The 17,371-nt window shown below is 38.9% G+C and overlaps 2 protein-coding genes across 2 annotated transcripts; one reads left to right on the forward strand and one right to left on the reverse strand.

Annotated features, from left to right (window-relative positions):
• The first annotated feature begins 3,275 nt into the window (after positions 1-3,275).
• Positions 3,276-6,160, forward strand: emc6 (ER membrane protein complex subunit 6). Its single transcript, XM_074611097.1, has 2 exons — positions 3,276-3,466; positions 5,387-6,160. The coding sequence occupies exon 2, from the start codon at positions 5,421-5,423 to the stop codon at positions 5,751-5,753; it is 333 nt and encodes a 110-aa protein (XP_074467198.1). The 5' UTR covers positions 3,276-3,466; positions 5,387-5,420; the 3' UTR covers positions 5,754-6,160.
• p2rx5 (purinergic receptor P2X, ligand-gated ion channel, 5) lies at positions 6,160-14,879 on the reverse strand. Its single transcript, XM_074611096.1, has 12 exons — positions 14,228-14,879; positions 13,147-13,297; positions 12,105-12,176; positions 11,903-11,978; positions 11,498-11,582; positions 11,229-11,309; positions 9,681-9,822; positions 8,276-8,409; positions 8,068-8,161; positions 7,913-7,978; positions 7,656-7,744; positions 6,160-7,541 (listed from the first exon to the last, which is right to left on the reverse strand). Exons 1-12 carry the CDS (start codon positions 14,356-14,358, stop codon positions 7,289-7,291), a joined length of 1,374 nt encoding a protein of 457 aa, XP_074467197.1. The 5' UTR covers positions 14,359-14,879; the 3' UTR covers positions 6,160-7,288.
• Between the last annotated feature and the right edge of the window lie 2,492 nt (positions 14,880-17,371).

Below are 17,371 nucleotides of genomic sequence, written 5' to 3' on the forward strand. Positions count from 1 at the left end.
AGTAGTAGTAGTATTGTTATTATTATTATTATTATTATTATTAGTAGTAGTAGTAGTAGTAGAAGTAGTATTGTTATTATTATTATTTTTTATTATTATTAGTAGTAGTAGTAGTAATAGTAGTAGTATTAGTAGTTTTAGTAGTAGTATTGTTATTATTATTATTATTATTATTAGTAGTAGTAGTAGTAGTATTATAATTATAATTATTATTATTATTATTATTATTATTATTATATATTATATTCCTCATATGAAAAGGCAAATTATTCTCAATGAGAAGGGTTATTTATTACTGTGGGGGTAGTGTGCTGTTTATTGGTTTTACTGGTCTATGGGATCTAGGGAGAAAGAATAGAAGACACAAAACCTTTTTTCCCCAGAATAAAATGCTGTTACTTTAGTAATTACTCAACCGATTGGCAGAATAATGATGACTCACTGCCATGATACACCTGAATGTAATGAAGTCATTACTCATTCCATTAACATTACCTGTGCTTTGTTATTGTTTATATCTGTTGTAAGCCTGCTGTTTTAATAGTGCTTACGTTTTACATCCGGTCATGTTTTATTTTTGTTTGGCTTTCTGTTGTTATGTTTCCTTGTAGCCTGCTTTTGCTTTGACTGTCAAAGCACTTTGTAAACTCTGTTTTATAGCTGCTTATTATTATTATAATTATTATTTATTTATTTTTTATTATTATTATTATTATTATTATTATTATTATTATTATTATTATTATATTCCTCATATGACAAGGCAAATTATTCTCAATGAGAAGGGTTATTTATTACTGTGGGGGTAGCCTAGTGTGCTGTTTATTGGTTTTACTGGTCTATGGGATCTAGGGAGAAAGAATAGAAGACACAAAACCTTTTTTTCCCAGAATAAAATGCTGTTGCCCATGCTACGACTAAAGTTACTGCATTTTTTTATTTTTTTTATTGTGTTATAAAGTGATAACAAAACAAGTGAAGACATGTGCAGGGACATATATAAAAAGACCAAAATATATTATACAGAGAAAGACAAATAACAAAGTACAAAAACAAAACAACACATGGGGATAAAAGCAGGTTGAAGAATGTGTGTGTGTGTTTGGCATTGAATGAGGTTAGATGGTCATATATGACATATATCTACTCTTAAACACATATACTGTACACATGCACACATATCTACATAGATATCCTTCATAAAAAGAAAATAAATGAGTAAAATACATATATATAATACAGTATATACACATCCACATATATATTATTAATATGAATAATAATAAAGATGATGATGAGGTCATGATAATAATATCAATAACAATAATAATACCAACACTTACAATAATAAGTGAGATAAATAAATAAGTAAATAATAACGGTAATAAAGAAGAAGAAACATGTGTACTGCATATTGATGAATTTGGGCAGAAATTATAACAAATTAACTGCAATGGTAACAGATTTTTTTATTGTTGGCTTTGCTCCGTTGGGTGAGGTTGTGAAACAGCTGGGCGTTTGAAAAGAGCGGATTTATCGTCTCACCCAAGAACAGTAAGCTTGAAGGTATTTCGGTATTTTCCCTTGTATTATTATAAAAACTAGAATGTTCTGCTCTTCATGGTGCCGGGAACGCACCACCACACCGTCGGGTCCTGTTTGATCCGGTTTGAGCGTTACTAGTGATGGGAATTACGGCTCTTTTTAGTGAGCCAGATCATTTGGCTCAGCTCACCAAAAAGAGCCGGCTCTTTCGGCTCCCAAACGGCTCTTCCTTTTACCACTTCTGCCTTTTTATAGTTCAGCCAAATTTAGCGCAGTTTTGACCTATGATTAGTATGTGTGCACATATATCACTTAAATTATTCAATATAATTATACTAAACCCTATAATTTCCAGAATATCATAATTTTACATGCTGCTTCGTTTCCGACTGTCACTCATCTTGTCTGCTATTCGCGCACCGCACTCCTCTCTCTCTTTCTCTCCTCCTCTCCCTCCTGCTCTGTACCTGTAGACCGCCAGTGCGCCGCCCCTCCCTGCTTGATGGTATGATTCTTGTCTGTCATCACCTGATTGGTCGCACGGACATCATTAACACAACATTCAGTCACAGTCAGCGCATGGAGTGCCCGTGGCGCAGAGAAGATCATACTATCATTCTGCCTTGAATTAAAGGGACTATTTGTAACTTTGTACGGGCATAAATGTAGCGGGTCGTCACACATGCGCGCTCGCATATGCGCGTTCGCGTGTAACCGCTGTACCCTCCTCCTCTGCCTGCTTGCCTTCACTCAGACAGCTCAGCTCGCTCCACCTCTAGACGTGAATGCGCGCTCACTCCACACTGCAGAAGAGTTAGTTTAGCTCTGAGAATATCTAGTGAATGTACAGGGGACGTTTGTGCAGAAATAACTGCTGCAGCTCCTCCAGACCAACAGAGGTTTTCCATGTCTTGTGAAGTGACCGGGCTTTTCAGAGAGTTACGTTGTCTTCTCGTTACCGACCGGGTGCCGGTGTCTCCCTGCTCTCTCCGGCTGCGGGAGGAGAGAGCAGGGAGACACGCTGCAGAGCCCCGCTGCCTCAGCCTGCACTTAGGCAGGAAAAGCCAACACTAGGATCAGATCTAAATCATGTTAATGGAGAGACCTTCGTCTGGTCAGCTAACATTACTGCCAAGCAGCTGAAATATAGAGTGATATTGTGGTTTTAGCTGACTTGTGTCGCCTCACTGTTTTGAGTGATGCTCGTTCAGGTATATTGAGAGCGAGCAAGCGCGAGCCCGGCGCTGACTTTCGTTGATTTCACGGCCACAGGTGTCGCTGTTAAGAAGCATTTCTGAAAGTTACAAATAGTCCCTTTAAGAAAGAAAGAAAAAAAAAAAAAAGACTCTCGGACTCTTTTTATTTTCTATTAACTTATTTGTTGATTTAATTTATTATTACTCTCGTATTTTTGTATTATCATTGTTGTTTTTTTTCTGTTATGTGTGTTTTTTTTGTTTTTTTTTAACTCTATTCTTTCTTTTTGTCATTATTATTATTATTGTTATTTATTTTCTTGGTTTTGTTTCGGTTTTGAATGTTGAGGTTGTTTTCTCTGGTGTACTTGATGGGTTTGTCTGTAAGCTCATCTACTTAAAAGTTGGTTTATAGACTGTTGTAATTACGAACAGTGGAAAGCATGTATGAAAACAACCTTGAAAAAAGGGAAAAAATATAGTATAAAAAAAAATAAAAGAGTCGGCTCAAAGAGTCGGCTCGTTCGGGACTGACACATACGGAGCAACATGGCTGACTCTTGTCTAGGAGTGTCATCCTCATGAGAATCAATGAGCTGTTTCTGTCTTTATCAGCTGATATCCCTTTAAAAACCACCTAACATCAAGTCTGTGAAGCTACTCTTACAGATTATGTGTTTATAATCTCGCTGTGAGGAGCCAACGAGTCGCTGCGTGTATTTCCGGTGAGAATCTGTCACCTTCTGAGAGCTAATAATGCTAACTAGCATGCTAACGCTACAGGCTAACCCAGTGTTTAATGTCACATGTAGTCTCTTATTGACTCTGTTTGTGTCTCTTTCTGGTGTTTTATGTTCCTGTTTAATTGTCACCAGAGTTCTTTATGTTGTAACGTTATTAGCTAATGTGATATACTTTGATTTATTGTGGTCAGCAGCTAGCTAGCTAAGCTAACATCGACCAAGGCTTCATTTGTGTCTCATATTAACTGTCTTTAATGCATCAGGGCTGCTGTCTAGTTCTTTATTTGTTCCTCATAGTGGGTCAAATGTTTTATTTTTTTATTTGTTTATTTGCACATATATAAAACTGCACAAAATCCAGTCAATGAAAGAAAAAGAAATGTGTCAGGAGAGGTCAATCAGCCACAGGTTTATACAAAGGAATACAAAAAACACAATAACACAAAAGGAAGAAAGATCTAAACTAACATCATTTTAAAAATGCAAGACTGACATTCATGTTTATCACTCATTAACTGGCTTTAATGCATCAGGGCTTCTGTCTTTGTAATATCTTCCTCATAGTGGTTAATATGTTAAAATGTTTCATGAATACATTACATTCACATATTGACATCTGTAAGGCCTGTACAAAGGAGCTTTTCTAGCAATGGTCTTGCTTTCCATTATTGGGATAAACATTAAGATAGAAACAAATCAAAGTAATACAACAGTGTGAAAATACTCCAAAAGTCAGGCATTCAAAATTGTATTAAAACAAAGCACTGATAATACTAAAAGTAAAAGTTGTCATTATGCAACAGAATGGCCCCTGTCAGTGTTATATGTCCTTTTTGTTTATTTGTTTTGCACAATTTAAGACTATACAACATCACAAAGAAATAAATGAATAATATACAGTGCAGGAAGAGGCAAAAAAAACCACTGGGCTTATCTGAAGCCTCCACCTAGAGACAATATTAATATAAGAAATAATATGACTACATAATAGTGATAACAAACAATTAGGACAAGATAAATATATATAATACAACATAACAATACAGCAAATATATAAAAAAAGACAAGTGTGTGTGTGTGTGTGTTGAGTGGAAGTGTATGGTTAGATTTGTGAGGAGGATATTGATTAAATATCTATAAAGACTTCTGGCCGATCGTAACCAAACAACATTGTGAGTGGGAAAAAATAAAAAACATAAAAACAGATACATGGACAACATGGGGAAAGCAATTACAAGACAGCAATTAAATGACCCTTTAAGCGACTTTTGAAACATTTGACAGATGAACATTTTATTGATTGATGTGAAAAGCTACTCCATAATTTGGTTCCTCTAAATCTTATCGAAAATGTACCTCTACTAGTGAGGAATGTAGGAGGATGAAGATCTAGAGACTGACGGGTTGAGTAAGAATGGACCTGAGAATTTGTTTTAAAATAGGTCTTGAACTGCTCAGGAATATTCCCACCAGAAAGCATCTAATAAATAAAAACACATATTTGAGAAATATTGATATCATAAATAGTAAGAATGTGGAGTTTCTTAAATAGAGGAGCAGAGGAGATGTGACTCTGATCGAGTTGCAATCCTCACAAAAAGGTTTTGGAGAACTACAATTTTATATTATTACTACTTATACAGTAAGGTGTAAGGAGCATTTTTTCATGTAGCTGGTCGAGGTGGAGTTTAGTATTATTTAATGTTGTGATCTGTAACAATCCATCACATTTGATTATCTCATAGATTTTGAACATAAAATCTTGATCTGCAAAGTAACTAGTGTCCATATCTGTGAAATTAATGTAGTGGGGTGAGTAAAGAAGTATTTTAAAAACTGTATTTGTTTACATGGTTAGGGTCATTTGAGTAAATTGTTGTGTCTGAATCTTTCCTGAAACAGGAGCACCTTCCTGTGAACGCTGACCAGAGCCGAGATGGCAGGAATTGTCGCCAAACGTGAGGGACCGCAGTTCATCAGCGAAATAGCCGTGAGGGGAAACGCCGCCGTGCTGGACTACTGCCGCACCTCTGTATCCGCTCTGTCCGGAGCAACAGCTGGCATCCTCGGGCTGACTGGACTGTATGGTTTCATTTTTTATTTCCTCTCCGCTTTCCTCCTCTCTCTGCTGCTCATTCTCAAGGCGGGACGGCGGTGGAACAAATGCTTTAAGTCGCGGCGGCTGCTCTTCACCGGGGGCCTTGTCGGAGGTCTTTTCACTTACGTCCTGTTCTGGACTTTCCTCTACGGAATGGTTCATGTGTACTAATATTATCTACCACAAATAACCCCAAATTAGTCCTAACTAATGCTACGTAAACCCATAATATTGTCTACCCTGCTGTTTGTAGATAAGCCATTAGTAGAAGAATTCTTCCATTATGAACTGTTGATTAAACGGAGGATGTATTAATAATTATAGTATGCAAAAAACTGTTCTCTTATCCTTCCTGCTCCACACTTAGCGGTGAATATTCAACCTGTAACTCCTGCTTAGTATCACCCATGCCAGGATAAGAGCCACAGTTATGATTATGTAGGTTGTAGTGTAACACAGATCAAAACTGACTACATCCTAACAAGGTGTAAGCACTTTGCATTACATTTCATGTATAATATCATGGTTAAATTATAACAAATCTGATTACTGAATGAAATAAATACCTCTGTACAATTTGTTTGTATACATTATTAATCAGGTTGTCTTTCAGGCATTTGTTGACATCACAAAATAAACATGACAAATAACATTTAAAGACCATTCAATAAATAGCAACAGGAAGAACAAACAAGAGGGAGTCCATGCACTTCGATGTCTTGCACCATTCATTAACAATCAGCCAGTACATAACTTGTCCACTCAGAGTAGACTCGTAGCACATCACGGCCGCATTCCACAGCTTCACAAGTGAATTATATCGTGAATAAGATTGTGTTGTAGCCATTGCATGGCCGATAATCAACGTCAACATACAGCAGGAAACGCATCAGCAGTGTTTAACAGTACACTCAAATTGCTGTCACAACACAGGTACGTGATGCATCCGACTGAAATACCAACAATTAAGACCGTTCACATTTTCTTACATATTGCTTCCAAGTGCAGTTTTTTTTACATTTTTTCTTAAAATCCATGCTTACAAAATATTTAGAAGGTATTTTGCTAAGTGATTTAGCAGAAATCATTTTACTCTTTATTAGTCTACAGCGTCTATTTTACTTAATCCAATCCTACATCTGAGGTTCATGAATCTATCACGTCTAGTATTTTTGCTGTGATTTTTATAACTTAGTCCATAAATGGCAAAAATAAAACTAAGGCCCATCATATATTATTCAAACTGGAAATGATGCTTAATTAGTCTGATCAACAGCCAAAAAAGCTTTTAAGTACTGATTTTATGACATGAAACAAAGACACAATTAATTATTTGCATTTGTAATTGACAGATATTTGGCAATTCACTTAAAGTCTTGGACGAATGATTTTACCCTGCTAATTGCATTACCACAGTACTTTTGCATATCATTATTGATGGACCTGTTGTAATCTCCCACATCCCAGCTTTGGACCCTGACCCAGCCACTGAAAACCACCTTTCTGTGTATTTCTACATCAGCTTCCTGGCCCACGTGCACAGTGCAGAACATAAACATTTCTCTGCACCAAGTCAGGACAAGCATCACTCAAGCTAGTGGCATGCCAGCGGTCACGCCAGTAGGTGAGAAGTGGACATCAGTCCAACTTTTGGTTCCACCTCTTGCAGACCACTGCAGGTGATTTGTGTTGCTCTGCCCGCAAACTTAATTATGTGAAGAGAAGGTGATGTGAGGCTTTGGCTCTGCAGCTTGGGGAGAGATAATGGCAGAGTATCGCTGTCCTGTGTTGCGTGGAATGGTGGGACCCCGTTTGTCCACAGGCAGCTGGCTCTCTGCAGTGGCTTCAGTCTCCTCCGCCTTGTTAGTGGAGTTGGCGCCCTCTTTCTCTGCAGCTGGTTTCCTGGATCTCTTTTCCCGGTGTCCCGTCTTCCCATCCTTCGGTTTGGTCCGGTCTTTCCTGTTACATACAGTATGAGAGAGATGTTGCAATAAATGTGATGATCAAGGTTTGGAAAATGGGTGATTTAAAAAGGCCCATCATTTAAGTTTGTGTGTATACAGTTAGTCATACTTGAAGTTGATGATTTCAAACTTCCTCTCTCGGTAGAAGGAGCTCGTGTTCATCATGTACAGGAGTATCATATCACATACAAAGGCTCCCTGGAAGAAAAAACAATATCAACAGAATTTTCACGAGCTGCCAAGAATCATTATTTCCATTATATGTCACCCTCTACTATCACTGTCATATGACATGTTTCAAACGTCAGGTGACACCACACTAATTATCCACTGACACATCAACAGAACATTTCAGTAATTACTCACTGCACCCAGCAGGGCAAGACCTGAACCAATGGCAATGATTGTGGGAACAATATTGAATCTCCCAGCCTGCAAAACAATAACAGGAAATCACTGGAAGTCTATTACTGGAATCACATGCTTCCCGTAGAAAAAAATGGATCATATCACTGCTGTACCTGGCCATTGATCATTATATCGAAGCGAATCCCATACACTTTATACAAAGTGCGAAAGGTTTCACCATTTTGATCCTTGAAATATCTGGCGTACCTGTACGGGCAAAAAATCAGTCGATAAAGCATGAAAATAAAACCGAACAGAAAATCAGAGAGGAGGCAGTGGGCTGGCAGATGTATATATTGTTGAATGCCTGATGGGTCATACCTGAAGTTGTATCCTGATGTGACAGAGTTATTCACGTTCATATCTAAACGGGTAAAGCTATAGTCTGGATTACACTGCGAAGAGTCCTTATCCAGGTCACAGTCCCACTCGATAAGAATACCAACAGAGCCACCCTGATGGGGAAAGAAACAGTGACTTTGTGAATATAAGAGCAGCCTCACACATGTTACTGTAGCTTGTTGCTTTATTGACATTCATGATTTCCGTCCACAGCAGTACATTGCTTTACTCCCGTGAAGTCCTGTCTGCTTCTCCAAGCTGGGGGCGTGCCAACCGTCATCTACTGTAGGTAATACACTGACTATGGATAAGTAGCTCATACAACACCACTTCAAAACAACCAAACTATCCCTTTAAAGCATCTGAACACCCACAGACTAATTGAGTGACATCTTCCTGACTCTCCTGTTAGCTTTGTTGAACCTGTTAGGGCAGGAAAAATGACACAAGTATCATGACCTAATAGATTCCTATTCAACCTGAGCAGAAGTTTCATCAGCCAGAATAATCGAAAATACCTGTGTGGGTGTGCAGAGGCTTTAAGATAAACGTTTAGCTGGAAGGTTAATTCTTGACTTAGCAGTTTGACAAAAAAGTTCTTATCACGAGGTCCACTTGCTTGTTTTTTCCGAAGCTTTCAGCCACATCTTGTAGCCTTCATCAGGGGTTAGCTTAGTTTTCATGAAGATGGTTTAGTTCCTGTCATGTGGCCTAAGTATGGAATTCATTTTTTAATTCTATTTTTTCTTTACTTATATCAAAGAGTATAGAAGCAAAGAGATGAAACTCTGTTTTGTTTTTTTTTTTACATCAACTGCTGCCGCCAAACGCTTATTATATTTATAATATTTCATTGTTGAACACAGGTCATTTTGGTAGAATATGACAATAGAATATAAATCATTTTGTTTTGCTTTTGTACGTCATTTTTTAGGCAGACGTTTTACTATGGCAGTAAGTGGTAACGGCAGGTGTGTTTGTTGGATCTCTGAGGACATCATGATTTAAATGAGGGCTATTTAAGTGTTCATACTAGGAAGTTGATTTACCTAAAAAAAAAAAAGATCCTCTGATTTACAGACGTCTCTTTTTACATCCATGGCCATGGACTCATTGGTGTTTTCATGCCAAAATGGCTTCATTGCTACCACAGCGCCATCTAGCGGCTGTTGTCAAAAAAGCACCAGATTTTCATCCCTTTGCTTCTGTACTCTTTGGAACAAGTGTGTTTCTACAGTTGCAATCACGAGCAGCTAAAATGGATTTCCATAATTCATAAATGTGATAGGCTATTATAGTTAATTATCAAATGACTTTGAGGAAGCCAGTAATGGAAATCACTCCCACACACAAGTCTTAATTGGCACATTATTACACTTTGTACCTTAGCAGCCAAGTCCTGGAAGTCATGTCCAGTCCAGCTGACCAGATCCCCGAGGCGGAAGATGGGGCAGTACAGGTGGTCCTGTCTGTCGAAGGAGCATCTTTTCAGGTAGCTGTCGTCAGACGTTTCAAGGACGTTGGACCTAAAAGGTCAATACAGCAGACATGAAGCACATGTATCATATGTCAGATCTTCAGGAACTATGGAAACCAGTCTTATTTTCACGTGAAACATTATGTATTGCTGAGTTTAAAGGTGCTCTTTATGATATCCACAGCATTAATATAGCAGCAAACAACTATTTTCTATGTAAAGATATAGAGAAATGTCTACCTAAGCAGAGAATGAAGTCACTTTCCCTCTGTGTTGTAATCTGAGTTTCTCTGTGCTTTGTTGACATCGCTGGGCCGGCCGCGATGTCAACAAAGCACAGTGTATGTTAGTGCATGTGAGCGTGACCCACTGGCTAGCTCACTGCCGCTACTCTGCACTGCTCTCTAACGGTGGTTACAGCTTCATCACAGAAGTATAGCGCACGTCCTGTGGTCTCTCCCCCCGGTTAACACCGTTAGCTCTGTCAGCAGTTTTGCCATTGTTTTCACTGTAAGCCCTGTGAGCTACGAGCTCAGCTGTTGCCATGTGGGCTGACAGAAATGCTCCCGATCTAGCACCAAAACGTCCCTTTTCCTAACCCAGAAAAAACTTGTAAACCTTCCTCTGAAGTTAAAAGTAGGAATTATCAGGTTTTCACGTGATGCAGAAGAAGTGCTGGAGAGGTGGAAACAGACGAAGAGACACCTGGTCCTGCCAATTCAGAGTCACAGAGCTCAACTTCTCATATTGGCATATTTGACCTTTTGACCTTTATCTTAGAAACAATTACTGCTTAAACCTAAGAGAGCTCTTGCGCTGTCTTTTATAATCTTTACTTACTGGAGCTTAATAGCATAATTTCTGACTGAAATGTAAGCTTTTCCTCACACACAAACACACACACCCCAGCAGCAGCAGCAGCATATACAGTATACATATGTCATTCAACCCTCACCATTACGCCCTCTGGCTCTAAGCACACTGGATGTGTCACACTGTAAGAAGTGTAGTGCTGCCAGCCATTTCGAGTAACACACATTAAAGGGATTTGTACTACCAGCCAATCCCCGTTAAGCATATCACGATTAGTGAGGAAACATGAAAGATATGGCGGTGTAATTAGAGTAAGATCCTGACAGATGAATAAGCTGTGGCTTGTGGCATCTCTCTGCCTTCTTGGAAGACTTGAACAGACGACGACAGAAGAGAGGCCAGCGGCTCAGCTCCACGGGATAGCCCCATCCGACCGGACACCTGTCCCCAGGGCAAGGCCTGCTGTCAAGGACGTCTCAGATCACTGTTTCACTGCCCCACTGAGTGCAATGCACAGGCCGGTATAAATAGAAGGCTCTGCACCCTAAAGCTATTTAAAGCAGCCGGCGGGGTCTCACTCAGCAATCTATGTCACCGTGCCTTGAAACCATATAGGCAGCACCAGCCATCAGCACCACTTACTTGGAGAATTCAAACTTTGGGAACCTGATGAAGTTCTTGATGTAGACGGTGAAGTTTTCTGCTTGACTCAGTAAGGGCTCTCTGGAAGGGAAAGAGACAGGCAGCTGTGCGAAATAAAAACAAAACAAGTGGAGCTGACAGGCCGCATTAGTAATAAATAGAACCTGTGAAATATCTCGACCCGTGTGAGGGGATCAGGGTGAGTGTCAATGTAGTAGCACAAAATGGCACATTTCCAAAGTTCTGTCAGAGAGGATGGGGGGTCTCACGTGGGTCTCTTGCTGTGTTCAACAGGACACCAGGCATGAATCTCACAGGTCCCAGTGCTGTTTAGACACAAGCCGGTCTTTATTCCTGACGGAGAGAGCAGAGATTCTTGGCTGGGTGGAGCTTAAAGAGAGTTTATGCTAAAATAAGATTAACTGAAAGACTATTGGTAGTGTGTGTACTGATAACAGAGAGTGTTGTTGAAACAAACTATTATAAAATGAGTTATTTAAGTCTAATAACTTTGTGATAGCATTGAGTTTAGAGTAGTAGGCAAACTACAACATTAGTGATTCATGTGGACTACGTGGGAAATATTGTTTTAAGATTGTCAGTCACCGATGTGACAGATCTCAACCTGTAACTGTGGCTAAAAACTATCCAGATTTTGAGTTTATGATCCTCACCATGGCCAGCTATTACAGCCTCGCCCTCGACGCAGTCATCATCACTTTGACATCGTCCGTCTTGCACCTTGAAACTCTGCGAGATATGAAAAAGCAATCGTGTGGACGTGGTAATCTGGCACCGTGTAGTCTACAGTCATTTCAAATATTAGGATGAAAAAACAAAGCAATTAAAAGCCAATCATGACATTCCTCTTCTCACCTCGGCGCAGAAGCCCAGCCTCTGATTGGGGGTCTCGATGTAATTTGTTACTATGAAGAACACCTGCTCACCCTGCAAAACAAAATTAAGTCCAGACAGAGAGATCGAGAAGCAAAAGGTTAAACAAATTACACCCCTGAGAAGTTCAATATTGTTAAATCTGGTGCGACAGATGCCGAGGCTAATGATATCCGCCAAAGCAGACACTCGGTATCCTCATAATCTCTCGTGACAGGAGAGTAATTGGGGAGTGCTCTGAAATCAATATTGGTATTCTACAAACTGAGATTAGGTAGATAGATAGGTAGATAGATAGATAATGCATTAACGCAACTTGAGACTTTTACCTTGTAGCAAGCACAGTTTTAAAGAATGCAGATACTTGCATCATATCAACCTAGAAAAACCTCAGGAATCTGTTGGTACCAACCATGTCATACTAGCTTGTCACAAAGGAGGCTAAATAACGCTCCAAAGTTACACTGAATTTTGGCGAGGAAAAACTGACATGGCCATTTTCAAAGGGGTCCCTTGACCTCTGACCTCAAGATATGTGAATGAAAATGGGTTCTATGGGTACCCACGAGTCTCCCCTTTACAGACATGCCCACTTTATGGTAATCACATGCAGTTTGGGGTAAGTCATAGTCATGTCAGCACACTGACACACTGACAGCTGTTGTTGCCTGTTGGGCTGCAGTTTGCCATGTTATGATTTGAGCATATATTTTATGCTAAATGCAGTACCTGTGAGGGTTTCTGGACAATATCTGTCATTGTTTTGTGTTGTTAATTAATTTCTAGTATTACATATATACCTACATTTGCATAAAGCAGCATATTTGCCCACTCCCATGTTGATAAGAGTATTAAATACTTGACAAATCTCCCTTTAAGGTACATTTTGAACTGATAAAACATGTGCGATTAATTTGCGGTTAACTATGGACAATAATGCAATTAATCTCGATTAAATATCTAAAGCGATTGACAGCCCAAGATGGATAGATAGACGGACGGACGGATAGACGGACAGACTCACACTTGGGGGTATGACATAATCCTCAGAACTCCACAGGTGAAGCCCCGTCTCAGAGCTGTTGGTCAGCGTAACACCTTTAAGCTTGGTGATGACGGAGGTCTGGATGGCCTCTTCTCTCTCCTGGTATCCTTTCCGCACCACAAACACCCACCTGAGACATTAACAGAAAACGGCACGATTCATTATGTTTATGAGCCTTCTGTTGAATACGTTTAACAGTATCACATTTGGATGATCAACGTGGGTGCGATGCATCAGTATAGCACTTGTGATCCCTCGTTGAGCAGCCTGTCGGTGACCCTGTGGTCCGGGGTTGACAGCACAGACATTATAACTCACACATATCACTCATAGCTGTCATTAATGAAAGCAGATGAAAGGAGTCATGTTGACGTGTAAGTGTATCCTACATCAGTGGTTCCCAAACTGTTTCACATCAAGGACCTCTAAACTGACACAAATCAGACCACGGACTCTGTCTCAGGGTCTGATATTTTAGATTTTATCCTAGACTAAATCATTGAATATTTGATGTAGTATCTCCACTTGAATATATTTTGCACTTGGGGGTGACAGCAGCATGTAATGAGGAAAATGACCCAAAAATACCACAAAGTCTCACACATGACATGGCAATAAAACCTGTGCATGAGCGACCCTCCCTAAGCTACACGCCACAGAGCAAATATGCTTTTTATAACCACCTCTAAATCTGCATCTTTACAGTTTGAAATAAGTTTCACAAGCAATTAAGTTTCAAAGGTCAAACCAGATTACAGCTATGTGACAGTCACCTGCTCACTTTCATCATTTCTCTCACATACATCAGAGTGACATCACTCAGTGAAGGGGGGTGGGATGAGATAGCTTCCTGTCACTACAGCAATCTAACACATTAATGAATCAACTCTTTCTGAGACATTTAGAAACACTTTAAAACTCAGTGGCGCTGCCTCTTTAACAGCAACAAAGTCTTTCAGCGTGCACAACTATTTTTAACTTGGTGAATCACTTTCTAAAAGGTGACTTTATTCCATGCCTGTAAAAGTGGTCTAGGGGGCATGCAGGGGGTTGCACTCACCCGATTATGTATCCCAGCACAGCCAGCTGGTAGAGTCTGAACAATATCCCGATTTTCCTGTTTTCAGCGATGACATATTTCTCCGTCTTGTAGTTGAGGAGAGACACGAAGAAAACTCCCCAGCCTGCCATTCCTCCTGCACACTGAAGCCGAGTGAGACAGCAGCTCCCAGCTGGTAGAGAGAGTCTCTATAGAGGACTACTACTGCCTCCTGTCATGTAACAGGCTAACCCACAGAGCAGGGGCTGTAAAACCAGCAGCGTTTCCTCAATAAGACCTCTGTGACTCGACTCCAAGGAGGAGATGTTCATATTATGCTTGGCATCATAGGAAATTCATTTTCTTTTTACTGACATTTTTTTTTTGTGGAACACGTTGACTTTATAGAGACCTTATTATATATTTTGGCTATAACATTCTTAATATGGCCTACTATAAAAATTAGTAAATATTTTTCATTGAGGAAACAGTGTATGTTTGTGGGCTACAAGTAGTGCCATGCAAAGGGAGTGGATGTGGGTGAGGATGGGAACGCAAATCAGTTGTGCACTGTCAGGATTTTATTTATTTATTTATTTATTTATTTACATATTTAAGTTTAACATATTTATACTGAGTTTTTTTTATGATTTTTGGACATACTATACTATGACTTGTTTATGACTTTTTTGGACATACTAGATATTATTTTTTATTACTGTTTATTATTTTATGACTTTTTTCGACATACTATACTATGACTTTTTATGATTTTTGTGGACATACTATACTATGACTTTTTATTACTTTTTTAGACATACTATACTATGCGTTTTTGTTTTACCTTTTTTTACATACTACACTGACTTTTATTCTTTTTTTACACATGCTACACTTTGACTTTCTATGACTTTTTTTAGACATGCTATACAATGACTTTCTATGACTTTTTTATAGACATACTATACTATGACTTTTATAATCTTTTGACATGACTCATTTTTTTGACATTCTATATACTATTATTTGTTATGACTGTTTTCGACATACTATACTATGACTTTCAATTACTTTTTTTACATACTATATTATGACTTTATGATTTTATTTACATTCTATGTCTTTTTTTTTTTTACATACTATACTATGACTTTTTTATGTCTTTTTTTCTGTTTCACCATGAACAGTATACTCAAGTTATGATCATGGTGGTGATAATGACAGCATACCGTTATGAAGAAGCATCTGGTAATATTGTAGCATTAGAAAGGATGCTGAGGGGGCTCCTACCAACTCCTGAGTCAACTTCAAGCCTCCTCTATAGTGGCCTCCAAAATCTCTAACAACTCAGTCATTGCTAATTCTATCAAGGTTTCAGTTTAGAAACACTACGGTTTGCACAGAGCTTCAGTCCATGCACCAATCATAAACCATCACCTATTCTCCTATTTCCCGACAAACTTTTTGTCCAACATGTATTTAAATGACTTGGCTGGGCCCTCAACACACCTATTGACCCCAACCCTCCAACAGCCACGTTCGGTCGCCCCTCAACTTCGATTATGCCCAAGACAACACAGCATGTCCTCGCATTTACTACTCTGTTGGCCAGGCGTGCCATTCTTCTTAAATGGAAACATCCAACACCTGCCAGATGGATACAGGAAGTCCTGGAATGCATAAAGCTAGAAACATTCATATTCTCAATAAAGGGATCCATTAAAGCCTTTCACGGGACTTGGATTCCTCTTCTGGTCTTTACTAATAGCCTTACTATAACTCCTGAGACCGACGGTGTTGCCTGAGTAAAACCTGTTGCTGTTGGAGAGAATTTGAATAATCAAATTCTCCCTTATTTCTTTATTTCTGTAGCTTTATTTATTTATTTATACGTCTTATGTCTTATGTCTTTCTTTTAGTGACCTTCACCAAGTGGGGGGATAATCCACTTTGTATTCTACTGTTTTGCTGCAACAGCCCAATTTCCCCATCGGGGTTATTCTCATCTTTCCTTCCAGTCTCTTTAATGATAATGAAAACTCCCTTCTTTGCATCTTCTCTCTAGCTGTCGCCTCAGCAGCCCGTTCTCTTTTGTTACTGGCTGCCTTTATGGTCTTAATGGCAGTTCTTTTGTAAATCAGTAATAAGATGTGTGATTCTTTATTTGAGGTATATCACAAGTTTTTCACTCACTCATTTTACATGTATTAAATCATAACCAACCCCGCTAAAAGCAAAAGCAAAGCATCTGCTTTGGAGCATGACCTTTATCCTCTGTCAGATTTAAACAACCAGGACAGGCACTCTCACTCTTAACCTCAGATTTGTACAGCGGTAGAGGAAACGTGTAACTGCAACTTCATGGAACTTCAGGGTTGGAGTACCACCAGTGAGCAGGTGACCTCTAGTGGTTCCCATGTGGCATTTCATGCTTCATTAAATAGCCTAGGAGTACAGGAAGATTTGATTTCCTGTAAGAGACTTATTTGATTTAATGCTATGGAGCTTTTCATCCAGATTCAGAGTCAAGACCACTGGGGTTATGGGGGGGTGAACATGAGGTGATCAATAAGACGCTGACCCTTGAACCACCAGGTTTCCCTGTTGCCAGGATGCAATTCATGAGAGGATACTAGTCAACAGGAAGTCATTTTCATTGAGTTATCTGGATAATTTTGCTGAGTAAAACCCACTATTACAGGATTTTTCACATCACTTAAGGTTCCTGGTTCGACAGCTCCTTATTTTACTCCAAATTATCCGGGTACCTCAATAAACCCACTTCCTGGAACCAATCAAGAAAAACTTAACATTTACCCATTTCTCTTCAAAGCATTGAATTCTCATATCAAATGGCTTTTTGTGAATGACAAAGCCACATTATTTTGTACATTGTAGATTAATTAATTGCTTTTAGATTGCGAAGGAAATAAAGAGCATTAGAGTGCCCATGTATTATAAAAAAACAATGTAATTCTAGTTGATAAAATTCTAAATTGAATGAATCCATTCAAAAATAACTTCCATATAAAAAAAACAACTTTCCAACATTGTCTTTTGTATTTAACAGAATATTACCTATATAAATGATACAAATTATTCTGAATGTATGATAACTTTGAAAACCCATCAACTCTTATTGTGTTCACATTCTAGACAAATGTG

Source organism: Sebastes fasciatus, chromosome 16 (genome assembly GCF_043250625.1).
Source record: "Sebastes fasciatus isolate fSebFas1 chromosome 16, fSebFas1.pri, whole genome shotgun sequence".
Lineage (NCBI taxonomy): Eukaryota > Metazoa > Chordata > Actinopteri > Perciformes > Sebastidae > Sebastes > Sebastes fasciatus.